We start from the raw sequence: 15160 nt of genomic DNA, 5'->3' as shown, positions 1-15160 counted from the left end.
GAAGACAAGCATGCTTTGAGCATAATTTCATATTTTAAATATTTTAAATTAAATTTATTGGAGATAATACACCATCTGTATATTGCATTGTGTGTTTACCACCCAAAGTCAAATTACATAATCACATCTGATTGTATGAACAACTCCCCATTAAATAAATTTCTTGGAATATTTGGGGCTTTTCAGTTTCTTTCACAAACATTAATTAATTTCATCATTTATCAAATATGTATCAGGCACCAACTGTGTGTCAAAAAATCTTGTAATTATTAGAAGCACAGTAGTGAATAAAACTGGCCCAAATCTTTGCCCTTGTGGAACCTATATTTTAGGGAGGGATTTAATTGGTTAGGGCAAAGACTAGGCTATTGTAATAAGGACACCCCAAAATATTATAGCCTCAGTAATATAGAAGTTCCTCTTTTCATTCAGACAGTCCAGCTCATTCAGCCTGGTGGAGCAGCTCTGCTGCAGCACATCATTCAGAGGCCAAGTTTCTTGCTCCTGTTGCTTTGCAGCCTTTTGATATCTTTCTCATCTGTAGAATCAAGATCATACACCTGCTGCATCCAGTTTCCATCCCACAGTGAAGGGGAACTCTTGGGCAAGTAATTTGTATCTAAATTGGAGATGACACAGGTGCTAACACATCACTTCTATTTACCACCCTGTGAATCCTGCATCCATTTGTGGCTAAGGTTCACAGTCTGGATAAGGGACTGTGCACAAATGGATACACTAGACAAGAAATATAAATTTAGAAGGCATGGGAGAGCCAGGTGGAGACTTCACTCTAGCAGAGAAGCTCTCTGACTTTTCAGTCCCCTTTGCTTTTATTTACTAGAATACACATTTGCCCTTTAGCAAAGCAAACAGGCATATCAATGCTAAAGTTTGGTAAACCATAAAAGAATTATCAGGTTAGGGGATTGCCTTCAGCCATTCAGTCAATAGCAATATTATGCTGATTTTCAGCCCTGCTGAATATCAAAGTCCATTAGCCTTCTAAAGGACTTCTTTCATAATTATACTAATTACTTGTTGGTCTTAGCCTCTAGCATTTCCCCCTTTTTTGTTTTCTTAATAAATTTAGAAAGGTGTATGCCATTTGCAGGGCTTGAGTCCTTTTTAGACTTTTAGAGTCAATGAAAAGGATTGAGTTCTTTCATGTCCTTTTAAAATTGTCAGGCATCTAAGGAACTAGTTTGCAGTAAGTTCCTTTCTGGACCATCAGTTCTTTGAGTCCCCTTGCCAGTCACTGTCCCCTTGTGACATGACAGCAATGATATTCAAGTTCTGGATGGTGGACAAACGATGAGCAATGACAATGCAAGTCCGACCTTCTTTGGCTTGGTCAAGGGCAACCTGCAGCAATGCACAGCTGATGACTGCTAGTATGGCAAGGCATCTTTACCATCCCCCATCTCTGGACTGTTTCTCCCCTATCTCATCACGTGTTGCTTGGGGCTACTGCTATCTATGGTTGGAGTAGTCTGGTCAGTTCCTCTCTCAGATCGATTATTGAAGTTTCCACATGGGCTTGGAGGAGTTTTCTGGAAATACACAAGCATATCCTTGACCAAAGGTTAATAAAGGGTCCCTTCTATAAACCAGGCTCGGGATCTTTCCATTTAACCAGACCATTTTCCTTTGGCTTATTCTGACACACTGTAATTCCATGGGTGTTTTTCTATCAGCATTACAAGTGAAAAAATTTAAAGTGAAAAAATTTAAAGTAATTAAGGCTTGATGTAGTTTACTTACAGGATATTTCTCCACTATTCACCCTTTTTTGTTTTAACATGCAGGGGGAGGGACATTTTTTGCTTGCTGTACAATATTTTGGCTTTTGAAAATCCTGCAGTGCAGCCTTGATAGCTTTTAATTCAATTCTTAGCACAGAAGTATGACTGGTCTGGATGACTTGGTCTGAATTCATTGCATGATAAGCAGCTTTACCATGAGATGAACCATCAGTAAAAAATAGTTAATGCTCCAGGAATGGGTTCCTGCCTAGTACAACTAAGTTCCCCTGAATATTCACTTATTTCAATTTGCTAGTTTAAATCAGTCTGAAATAAGGCTTATTTTCTAACTTCATTTGTCCTTAGGTGTGGACAGTAAATGGCACTAATTGGATTTCTGCTATCAGTCTGAGTATATTGACATAAGCTTTGTTAAGAAGACATAATGCAAATTATTTACTTTTATTTTTGAGACCCAATACATTGATTTTTAGTTACAGTTTTCTATATTTGAAGGGAATCTCCTTCTGGTTGTGTGTGTGTGTGTTTTTTTTCTCCCAGAGTAATTTCTAGGTCACATTTAGGGAGTTTCTTCTGAAAACATTTTTCTTTCTTTTAAACAGAGCAACAAAACTTGGTTGCTTTTCAGATGCTGGCCAGCACTGTAATGCATACATATCAAGTAAAAGTAACTCTCTTTTTACTTATGGTGTCTCATTAATGGTGAGATCTAATGCTTGAACAATAACTTTTAGTTTACTTTGTAAATAGTGGTGGAAGAGATTTTAAAATTTCTCCTTTTTATTAAGCTTAAAATTTACTTTTAAACAGCATTCTTTTTGGCTAGTGTTCATTTGCATACATATGCAAATTTTTAGTTTGGCCTTTACTAGAACCAGGTTGCTCATAAAATATTGGCTTCTCCTATAAATGAGATTATATGAGACCTTGATTATATTGTAGAAAGCTAACTTACTAAGTAAGTAAAGTATGCGCCTTTATTGAAAAAGCAAAGTAAGCAAACTTATACATTTGACCTATGAATTACAGATGCCGTCCTACCCCCTAGCCTATTTAAAGAGTAGGCTGTCTGAGGCTTTTTGTCTTAAAGTTCCATTGCTAAATAATCTGGTTTTGCTTAAGAAGTATTCAGAAACTTTGTCTTGCCCTGCCTTAGAGGTTGAAACCATTATAACATTTAAAATATATGTATATAAATAAAATATAGTTATTAATTTTTATTTAATAAAGCTTCCCATGTGATTTCAAGTATATTAGATCAGCCTAATTTAATTCAAAAATATTTCTTTTAACAAGAGAGTAAATCCTTAAATCATTTCTGGGCCCTTGAAATGTCCCAAGGCTATCTCTTGGTTAAAGTCTTGAAATTTAACTTGGAAAGACCATAAAATATACATAACCCAAAGATTATATTATATACTTTTTGTAATTATTCTAAAAGATATTAATTAAATTTAAGCTGGTTTTTATATTAAAAATTTGGATCAGACCATAGAATTAATTATTCTTTTTTAATTAGACCATATAAAATATTATATTCTAGGTTGAAATTTTACCACACATAGTACACATAAGGACTACAGTATATTTTGAACTGCTAATTTCTCCAGAGAAAATGCAAGGATTATTTTTCTTAAAAATGAATTTCTAAACTTTATGCATTTTAGTATCACAACCATATAATTTCTCCTAACTTAATTTGAACTTTAAACTCTTAGAAGTCTTAAATTTTAGGTGGCAAGTGAAATACTTAGCTGAAATACTTAGCATTTCTTATATTAGTAATACCTTCACATTTTTAAGGATATATTTCAAATAAAATACAAGACATATTTAATTAATAGATTCAAATATATCCTTTAGATTTTTCATACCAAGCAAACTCAGGTTAATATTTCAGTATTTTGTCATTTTAAAATACCTAGATATTTAATAATTTTTTATTTAATTTAGCAAACTCCAAAGCTTTAAGTTGCCAAAGACTTTGGAAGCAGGCCTCCTGTAGTCGCTTGAATGTAAAACAGCCACATTTTTCCTTAGAGATAACATCTAAGGTTATTGCTGTGGGAAATGAGACTGGCCCCTTCCTCCAACAGAAAGCACAGCTAGTCTACCCCGGAGCAACTGGACCCCCACCATCAATATACCAATAATTATCACTGAAAAGTTCCACCACAAATCCTTTATTTTAGTTACATCTATTTATCCATGTTTTAACAATTTTGAGATTTTAAAGACGATTATTATTATCCAAGGCATTTTCTTTGGCAAATTCTGTAACAGAGATAACTTATTAACTTTCAGTGGCTTTAATGTTAACCTTGGAATGCGGTCCATTATTATTCAAGAACGACTCTTTATTATGGAAACACTAATCGTTTTGCCTAAACCCAGCCTGTATATTTTCCTTGTGTCATTTTTGCCATCTCTTAAAGAAAAACAGTCTTGGGTTTATTCTATAGTATCCATAGAGATGGGCTCAGTCAAGAGGCCACCCAAAATCGGTGGGGCATGCCTTCTCTTAAGCAAGCGTTTTTCTTTTTGCGGGTACAGAAATCCCAGACAAATCCCTAAATTCTGCCAAATTTCAAATGATGGACTGGGAAATAAAAACATGGTGAAAATGAGACTTTTAATAGCACTCTTGAGAGTGGGTGTCCATGTTACAGAATCACCAAAAGACCTAGTAACTAATGGGCTAGGGCCTTTTTAGTTATCTCTACTTCCCTTTGTCTCCTAGGACATGTACCATCAGCCACGTGTCTCCCCACCCCCACATCCTGTTTGCTCTGGTGAAATTCAGTAAATGGCCTGGCCATCTAGGTTTCTTTTCTTATTAAATTAAATCAAAGGCATGCTTAATAAACTAACAATAAACAACAAAGACAGTTAAAACAACAATCAACAGACAAGCACCCATAACATATAGACAAGACTTAATAAATCAGAGTTCTTTTTATTGACTTTTTTCTATTCTGCTCTCCATAGCATTGACTGGCCTCTAAAGTTATTTTAGCTAAAATCTTCCTGTCCCAAGGTGTCATATGGTAATTTTCAGACAAAGCATTAAAGAGTACTTTTGTGAGAGGACTGATAGCCCCATTTTCTCTAGCTGTTGAGCCTTTCCACACTAGAGGTGGAGGATCTGGGGCCTTAGGTATTACAGACTTTTGATCCCCAATATGAATTAGGGATAATGCAGTTTGAACAAGAGCCCACCTAGTTAAAGATGTCAAGGGCACTCATTTTCCTTGAGCCTGATTTAAGAGAGTACCTTTTGACATTTTCATTTTTTTATTCTTGAGAATACAAGCTAAAAATTTACAATGATATTTTTCCTTTTTATTCGAATTCTTCCCCATTATAGCCTGGCTTGAATTAAACCACATTCCCACCCACTTACAGCTCACGACTTTCAAAGCTTGGTACAGGCTTTGTACACAGTGATTTTCCCCACCTTTTTCAGTGCATTTCCCACCTTTCTGGTGAACTTTCTTCATTTTTCGCTCTGGCGAATCTTCTCCAGATCCCTGTTTCGAAGCACCAGATCTGAACACCACATCCATTTGTGGCTAGGGTTTAAGGTCTGGATAAGGGGCTGCGCACAAATGGATACACTAGACAAGAAATATAAATTTAGAAGGCATGGGGGAGCCAGGTGGAGACTTCACTCTAGCAGAGAAGCTCTCTGACTTTTCGGTCCCCTTTGCTTTTATTTACTAGAATACACATTTGCCGTTTAGCAAAGCAAACTGGCATATCAATGATAAAGTTTTGTAAACAATAAAAGGATTATCAGGATAGGGAATTGCCTTCAGTTATTCAGTCAACAGCAATATTATGCTGTTTTTCAGCCCTGCTGAATATCAAAGTCCATTAGCCTTCTAAAGGACTTCTTGCATAATTATGCTACCTACATGTTGGTCTTAGCCTCAAGCACCACCCCTCCTCCATCATTCTCTATAGACTCTAATTTAGACATATTATCAGACCTACCACGTTCCCCCGAAAATAAGACATCCTCCGAAAATAAGACCTACTTACAGGTTTTCTTCTGAGTGAAATATAAGGCATCCCCCGAAAATAAGGGCCCCCAGGCTCTGTCTCGTAAACTGGTCGCTAGGGCCACCCCGACTGGCGTCTAGCAACCAGTGACCTTACACGGAGTCCTGACGTCACTGCTGTGTGGAGGCGGAGCGGAGGTCACAGTGAGCGGTGAGCGCGGGGTGGGAGAGAGGAGGAGACTTTCGCAGATGCGTGTAGAAGAACAGGAGGATTAGAGCGGACGGGACGCGGCGAAGGTGGTGAGTGCTGGTCTGTCTCTGGTGACACTACCTGATGCTCGCGGCCGCCTTCATGATGACTGAAGGTTCTCAGTCAGTGGCAGACCCTGCTCCAGCCCAGATCCAGGGCCCAGCAAGCCCAGTGACAGTCCCCAGGCAGGCCCCGGGGGTAAATGTCTGATAAAGGGGTAGGGGGGATGTCTGGTGAAGGTGTTCAGTGGCACAGGGGTGGGGGGAGGGGGATCACTTAAAATGACACAGGAGGATCAGAGGGGGCAATCAAAATGACACAGGAGGATCAAAAGGGGTTACTAAAATGGTAATCCCCCCTCTGATTCTCCTGTGCCATTTTGATTACCCCCTCTGATCCTCCCTGTGTCATTTTGAGTGATCCCCCTCCCCCCACCTTGATACCCCAATTCCTTTTTTTTTTACCCCTAGAAATGAGCACAAAAAGAAAAAGCTACTCCGTGGAGTACAAGAAAGGAATCATGGAAGACTCTTGGGGCCAAAATCTTACTGCTTTCTGCAAAGAGAAGATGTTGAGTATCCGATTGGTCCAAAAATGGCGAGCAGAGTATGGTAACCTCATTGAACAAGTGGACAAGGGAAATGCTAAAAAGCGCAAGTGTGGATCAGGTCGGCAACCATTATTTTCCGAGCTGGAAGATCTGATCTGTGAATGGGTTGTTGACAGGATAGCAAAGGCTTTGGTTGTGAATAGGGCTCAGATTCAAGAATTTGCCCTTGCAATGGCACCACAGTTTGACATAGCCCCCGAAGACTTCAAAGCATCACAACACTGGCTGGATAATTTCCTTCAGAGAAGTGAACTGTCTTTAAGAAGATCTACAACATTGTTTAGGTTGGAAGATACTCAAGTTATTAAGCGAGCACTTGCATTCAAGTCCTTTATTGATGATGCTGACTTCTCTAAATACAATCTTTCCAACATGATTGCTATGGATGAAACTGCAGTGTTTATGGGCCAATCATCTCAAACAACAATTGAACAGCGGGGTGCCTCCTTGGCGTACATTCCCTCCACTGCTTACGAAAGTGTACGTGTTTCCTGTATTTTGGCAATTCGTCTGGATGGCACTAAAATCCCACCTTTAATCATTTTGAAGGGCAAGAAGGAAAAGATTGAACGTGTTTTGGGCATTTTTATTCTTGAAACTGAAAAAGCCTGGGCCACACAAGCAGTTATAGGGAAGTGGGTTGATTTAATGCTGCCGCTTGTTATGCGAGGGAGCCAAAGAGGTCTGCTGGTCTGGGATGCAGCCAGCACTCACCGCGCTAAAGACATGAAGACATTTCTTCACAAAAGAAAAATAGATCAGATAATGATTCCCGCAGGAATGACGGCCTATCTCCAGACTCTTGATATTGCAATAAACAAGCCATTCAAAGACAATTTGCGCATGGAAATTAATGACTACATTGAAAATAGAATGGAGAGAAATCAGCGTGGAAACTTTGTGAAACCTAAACTGCAAGAAGTTGTGACTTGGGTGAAGAATTCATGGGAGAAAATCACTGACAGTTGCATTGCAAATGCACTGCGAGCAGGCTACCTTGACAAGAAGTACTCATTTAAAGACAGTGCTATTGCTAAACATGAGAGATTTGGTCCACTGATTCTGAAAGAAATGGAGTCACAAGAAATTCACCAGGAAATTCAGGAATTGGAAGCCCAGAGAAGAATGTTACACAAAGAGATAATGACAGGTAGCAAAGATTTGTGGGAGAACCACAGGGAATTGGAGGAATAGGAAGAGAGTGGGTCATGATTATAATGGAGAGCTCATTTTTGGATATGTTGAGTTTAAGACACATCTCCATCCAAGTGAAATGTTCAATGGACTGTTGGATATATGAATCTACTATTAAGGAAAGCAGCTCAAACTGGAAATATAAATTGCTGAGTAGTGAAATACACATCCTAGTTCATCTTATTCTTTAATATGAAGGTCATGATTATTTCTGTGGGAAGAAATCAGCCAGGCCATGGAGAGATTATGGGACTTCTCAGTAGCTTTCCTGTCCAAGTGTATATGGAAGCTAGTTTCACACTGTGTTCATCAGCCCTAAGTGAAATTTTCAGTGATTCCCATGGTGGATCTTAGTGTCTGCATAATGAGGCACTGTTTAATTTTCCCTGTGAGGAAACTGAGATTTAGAGGTACAAAGTCTTGTTCATGGCCAGGGTAGAAAGGGGTGAGAGCCTCATTTTGGAGACCCATTCCCTTCATCCCAATCCTGAACAGAGCCCTTTGTTAGAAGTATAGTCTGGGAAGAAGGACCTTTTGTTTAGCATGTTTTTAAACATAGTCTGCTAGGTTGCCCAGCCAGCTCAGTCAGTAGAGCATGAGACTCTTAAATATAGCCTGTTAGGAAGTTGGAATGGTTAAACATGTAGAAAGATTAACAAAAAGCAGAGCTATGGTTACACAAAGTAGGTGCCCCTGGAAACCCAGGCAGAGTGCACTGACCAGTCTGACACTTCCAGTACCCATCTTTGCAAGCCCTTTCCATCTCTTTCTCTCTAACCAGCCCTTTCCAGATTCAGTTACCTCCATAAAATTTCCTCTCCTCCCACTTCAGTATTACTCCATCATTGCTCAGCATGCCCATTCTTGGCACACCTCTTCATGGCAGCTCATTATGTGACACTGATACCCACACGGAGGCAGAGGGGTGCTGAAACTTCCTCTCAGGGCAGAAGCACTGGGGCAGAACCATCTCTCATGCACAAGTGAACAGGTCTGCTGTCCCATGATCTTTCTGTGGCCTGACTGGTTTCTCCCCACGGAGCCACAGATTTGAACATGTTCTTCACAGAAACAAACTTGAGCCACATTTTGCTTATTGTTATCTCACAGAATATTTTACACTGTTAGAAGCTACGTGCATCCATGGAACACTGGTCCACTGGAAAAGATCAGAAGGCTTGATTCCAGTTCTCAAGCAGCCTCCACTTTGCTGTGTAACCTTGAGCAAGTCACTAAAAGTTGTGGTTTTCTCATCTACCAAATGAGAGTCAGCTATAACTGTCAGCACTTTGCCTCACTGGTAGGAAGGTTAAATCACTGAAGGTGTGTGAGCAATGTACAGGTGTATGAAAGAACACAGATGTTCAATCAACCATGTGGTCTGAAAACGAGTTCCTCTTCCAAAACTTTTCCATGACTAGTCAGAATCCAATAACACAGATCTCTTCAACATATGCATCTCTCCAGCAACCTTCCAGAGGGGTGAAATGTGAAGAGAGCATCTCTGCTATTTGGATTTGTGTACCTCGGTACTCCAAAGGGTAAAAGTGGACTTTATAACTACACTTGCCAAACTTTGCTGGTGACCTCTGTTTTCTTCTATTCAGATTCTCATTCAATGTATTGAATGACTTGTAGGATGTCTTATGTGTAGTATAATAGATACTCAGTACCTCATTGTTCAGTTGAGCTGAACTCCTAAGGAAATGTATAATATAAAAATGTACCTATGTCATGTATGTAATGTGATGTAAAATGTAAGCTAAGAAAACAGTTCTCACTGAAGTAAATTGCCAAAGGGTAATTCTAAGATTATAGTGGAATTTAATAACTTAATTGGTTAGGGTAAGAGATGCCTTTGTATTCCAGAAAAGTTAAAACTTTCCAAAAATGTGAGTATTTCTATTTCCAGTTCTTCAGAAGTACGGTCCGCATTCTAATAAGGTTTGGGGAAAATTCCTTACTAACATTCAGTATGCTTGGTGAACTATGGACATAGAATTTAGTCAAAGCATGTGGGTGGGAAGAATCTTTAATCTCAATATAATTACAGCAGCCACAGGTCAGCAAAGCAATATTTCTTAGTTTATAGCAGATAAACCTTTTTCTGAGGAATTCTCAGCAACATCTCAATTAACCAGAACTTAATAGAGTGAGACACCACTTCATATAATTAGTACCAACCTCCCCCCCCCCCCCTTTTTTTTTCTCTGCTTAAGTCAAAGAGAAAATGGGCTTTTAACAGGAATTTACATGAATGAGTTTCTGGGGTTGTTCCAAAATCAAATGATAGGTTGGTCTCCTATAGCTTCCATTTTATGTCTCTACTAGAGGCCCAGTGCATAAAATTCGTGCGCAGCGGGTGGAGGTGCCTCAGCCCGACCTGCACCCTCTCCAATCTGGGAGCCCTCGGGGGATGTCCAACTGCCAGTTTAGTCCCGACCCCGATCGGGCCTAAACTGGCAGTTGGACATCCCTCTCACAATCTGGGACCTCTGGCTTCTAACCACTCTGCATGCCTGCCTGATCCCCCTAACTGCCCTGCCCTGCCTGCCTGATCCCCTTAACTGCCCTGCCCTGCTGGCCTGATTCCTCCTAATTGCCCTCCCCTGCTGGCCTGGTCCCCATAACTGCCCTCCCCTGCCAGCTTGGTCGCCCCTATTAACTTTTTTTTTTTTTTTATCTTACCCCCTTCACACACAATTGTATTTGACTTCCTTATTAGCTTCTCCCTGTCACACAATTTTTCTCTCTCCTTTATGTAACACTTTTTCCTACTGACTCATCATTTATAAACTTTTCTTTCCTCCTTATTTCTTACTTCTGTTCCATCATCCTTCTTCCCATCTTTCTCCTACCCTCCGTCCCTCCCCACATTCCTTATTTCCTTTATCTTTACCCCTCCTCTCCCTCCCCTTTTTCTTCCTTCCCACCTTAATTTTTTTCTTCACTTCCTCCCTCAGACCGGCTTTGCTCCCTCCCCCATTTCGTCCTTCTTCCCATTCTCCTTTTAAGCTCTACTGGCTCCACTTTAAAACTTTTCTTCCCACCCTCTCATCCACATTCTTCTCTACTTACTTCCACTGTTTTAATATCTATCTACCTGCCTAATTATTCACTATCATTTATCTTTTTTCTTTTCTGACTCCTGCTTTTAAAATCTGTCCCCAGTGCACAACTATACTTGATTTTCATTATAGCTCCTACAGTTCACTCACACATCCTCTTTCCTTCTTTAACTTTGCTCTCTACTGACTCCTTTATAAAGTTCTTCCCTCCCTCCTTCCCTTCTTAAAGCTTCCATTGCGGGGAGGGCGTGTTAATCCCCAGCTCAGGGCTCAGCCCCAGCCAGGTGTTCGCCACCCCTCCTTCCCCTGCCTCCCTGCCACTGTCCTGCTCCCATTCCCTGCCCCGGACGCCCGGCCCAGTGAGTGTGACTGAGGCCCGCGAGGCCTGGGTGCCTCTGCCCAGAAGGCCTCGGATCATCCTCCACTCTGTCCCGGACCCATGGGCGCCCCCCCAGCCAATGATCACCACTGCCCTCCTCCCGTGTCTGGGCAGGGCTCCCCGCTCCGTGCTGCCTGCACCCTGCCCCTCCCCAGGTGTACCTGCTCCGCCCCCCGCGGTCACCACCCCCTTCCGCATGCAGTTTCCTTCCCCTCCTATTGTATCCTATCCTACCCTGGGCTTGCAGCTGCCTGAGCAGAGGGCTGGGACACAGCCTGCTGATCCGGTCATGACCCGTGACGCTGTAACGGACAAATTTGCATATTTCTCTATTATTAGATTAGTTTTATGTGACAATTGAACCTAAGAATGATGAACCCATTTCCAATAAAAAAGATTATGTTTGCTATAAGTGTCATAAACGTATACATATAAACAAGAGCAGGCGTCCTCAAACTACGGCCCGCGGGCCACATGTGGCCCGCCAAGGACATTTATCCGGCCCGCCAGATGCTGCTGCCTGTCCTGCTTAGCAGCCAACTCGTCCCGGGCCCGCAGTGCACATAGGAATTTGTTCATAGTGTTTTTTTTTAAACTATAGTCCGGCCCTCCAACGGTCTGAGGGACAGTGAACTGGCCCCCTGTTTAAAAAGTTTGAGGACCCCTGAACAAGAGCATGCATTCCAGAACTTGACTTCCCACGGGGACTTTCTGAGGGGGTGTCTGAGTTAACAAGGTGTCTTTTCTTATATAGGTGTCAAAAATTGAGTGGTAAACTACTGCATTTTTCTTTTCATTTTCAGATGTACTGCCCAGGAAAGGTATATAGAGAAGGGACTTGTTTCCTTTAAAATTGATGTCATTATGGAAACTCTATAATATTAAAATTATAGTTGTAGTTTTCAATCATGGAAAAATATATATTAGCAAGACTTTTATGATTGGCTTGGAGAAATAAATCCTGAATCACAACCATCAAGTTAAAAATAAAACTTCTTGCCCAGGTGTGGATCAATGGTTGAGCGTTGAACTATGGACCAGGAGGTTATGGTTCGATTCCTGGGTTATGGGCTCAATCCTGAGTAAGGGGTGTGCAGGAGGCAGTTGATCAATGTCTCCCTCTCATTGATGTTTCTATCTTTCTATCACTTTCCCTTCCTCTCTTTCTAAAAATCGATAATAACATATTTAAAAAATAAAAATAATTTGTTTTCCATTTGGGGGCATTTTAGTTTGTTTATAAGTCAGAAAGAGTTCCTTTTATATCAAGGTAAATAAGTTGACTAATACGTTTTAGAAAGATTTTAAACAAGAAGAACTTACAGGACTCTAATCATTAAATTAAAATCCCTATTTTAGTAGGGTTTTTTGTATATCCAATACTATGTTAATTGATTACCTTAATAGTTACAACATAAGTAGAAGCTTTGATATCTTCAACTCACATAATGTATTATACTTCATTTTTATGACAACTAGAGCCAGGTTGTTTAATGGAAAGTATAAGCTAAGAGACCTGATCTCACTCCTGTAAACTGCCTTGCTCACAAATAAATGAGATGGCAGTTTGCCACAACTTTCCAATTTGGTCCACATAATACTTCTGTTTCCCAAATAACTTCCCCTTCAATGAAGTCTACTATACTTGCATAGGATATAAATCCCTTGTCAGTTATCTATTTGTTAGTGTTTGTGATTAAAGGTATTAACCATGTTCACAAGCAAATATTCTTTAAAATGTGTGATTGGTTTATAATTCCTGTTTATCCAAGGAATATAGCTTATATAAATTCTGAACAAATAATTGCCTTTCCAGGTGGCAATAAGAAACTTTTATCAGTGTGGTTCAGAATCATTGAGCCTAGAAATTCCAAGATTCAATGTTCTAAGATAATCATTCCTATTATATTTTTGATTCAATAATATTAACCCAAAACATTCCCTCCTGTTCTAGCCTCAGGGTCATGTGTAGCCAGGGATGGGAAGAAAGGTATCAGCTATTGAGTTGGCTTGCCTGTTACCAGCCTTGAATCTCTAGAGTTTCAATGTCCATTATGATTGCCTTAGACACAAGTGACCAGTGAGCACTTGAAATATGGTTAGTCCAAATGGAGATGTGTTGTCAATGTGAAATCACACCTGACTTTGACATTTTTGTATAAAATAGAGAATGCAAAAGATGTCAATAAGTTTTACATTGAATGCACATTGAAATGATAATGTTTTAAGATAATTAGCTTAAGAAAAATAGATTAATTTCACCTGTTTATTTTTCCTTTTTTAATGTGGATTCTAGACAACTTAAAATTACATGAGCGGCACATGCTTCTATGAGGCAGCAGGGAGCTTCTGCTGGGTGTTGCTAAGGAGCTGAGAGCAACTGAAGGGAGCAAAATGGAATCCCATCTCAGCTCAAGGGCGGTTACTTGGAGCCAGAGAAAGCATAGCTGTCCTTCTGTTTAGGTTTCCATCTCTCAAATTCTTTTGAGGCTAGTTAAATGGGACTTCACTGAATATAGATTTCTAAACTGAGTTTGTCCATCCCAGTACCCAAAGATTAAGTGCCAACTGTGATCTTCATTGCTACAATGGCTAATGTTCTATAGCACTGGGTACAGGGCTTGTTCTAAGTGCTTTTATGATCACCCATTTCATCCTCTCACCAGGCAGGTGAGGCAGGTACTATTTCTACCTCTGATGAACAGATGTGGACTTGAGACTCTGAGATATTAAGTAATTTGCTCAAGGTCACACATCTAGAGGTTGATCTGGACAGTAGGATTCCCTGGATCTTGGCCCTTAGCCACGATGCAGTATCATCCTGGAAGACAGAATCTCTTCTTGACGCTTTCTTAACACATTAGTATGAATGCCTCTCCATCATATAACAATAGTGTCAGTCTTTTCTCCACAAATAGATGTTGTTCAGTAATGTAACAGCTAAGATTTAAAAATGTTTACTGTGTCAGAAATTGGGGACCTAGTGTAAGGTTATGAATGATCCAACTTCTTGTTTTTCCCTAAAGTTGCCCCCCAAAGCATACCATAGTTCAGTCTATTTTAAAATGTAGGTAGCTTAATTCCATTGAAATAAATGTGAAGTACTTACTATGTGCCAAACACATTGCCAAGTACTGGGGACACAGAGATAAAGATGATAAATTCCCAAATTCACAAATGGTTCTGGTCTTAGGGGACCTAAAAGCACCTTCCTGCAACACAGTGTTGAGGGTGTGTGTTGTGGGAATGAAGGAGCAGCACATTACACAATTTCCAGTTCAGGGTGGAGCTGTAGTATTCAAGAAATCTTCTAAGAGGAGGGAGTGCTTGAGCCATCTTTACATACCTCCCACTGGTTTCCTGGGGTTTGATTTATATTGCATGAAGGCCATTGTTAATAATGACAGCCGAGGTCAGTATAAGTGTCTGAGTGTTTTGGGTAGTTGAGAACACTGATTCCATTTGTTTGGTTTTCAGGTACCAGCAAGGTCAACCTCGTGAAGATCCCGTCCACAGCCTCCAGCCCGAGAGACACAGCCCTGGCTGCTGTTATCTGCAGTGCCTTGGCTACTGTCCTGCTGGCTCTGCTCATTCTCTGCATCATCTATTGTAAGAGACAATTTATGGAGAAAAAACCCAGCTGTAAGTTTTGAGCTCTTTCTATTTCTTAGCATTGGTGAAGTGCAATTATCATCATTGTCATTTTCATGTTCCACGAGAGACTTGAGTAAGATGAGAATCAAGGAGCTGTTTAAGGGACAGAGAGCACATGAAAAGAGATCTCACAGTCTTTTATCCCAAAGAGGCACTGAGGGAGCAGACTGATGGGTGGCAGGAATGTCCCTGTGCCACTAGGCAAAAATAAAAATTGCTCTAAGTGCTGGCAACA

General features: G+C 40.3%; 1 protein-coding gene across 1 annotated transcript in view; it reads left to right on the top strand.

Moving 5' to 3' along the window:
* The window catches only part of TNFRSF19 (TNF receptor superfamily member 19), a 134307-nt gene that overhangs the window by 95935 nt on the left and 23212 nt on the right, over positions 1-15160 (top strand). Inside the window, exon 6 of the mRNA XM_080659929.1 lies at positions 14749-14913. Coding sequence (XP_080516055.1) covers positions 14749-14913 — 165 coding nt within the window. The remainder of the gene's footprint in view (positions 1-14748; positions 14914-15160) is intronic.

The sequence above is a fragment of the Plecotus auritus genome, assembly GCF_963455305.1.
Source record: "Plecotus auritus genome assembly, chromosome: 3".
Classification (NCBI taxonomy): Eukaryota; Metazoa; Chordata; class Mammalia; order Chiroptera; family Vespertilionidae; genus Plecotus; species Plecotus auritus.
This window is presented reverse-complemented; position numbering and strand designations above follow the sequence as displayed.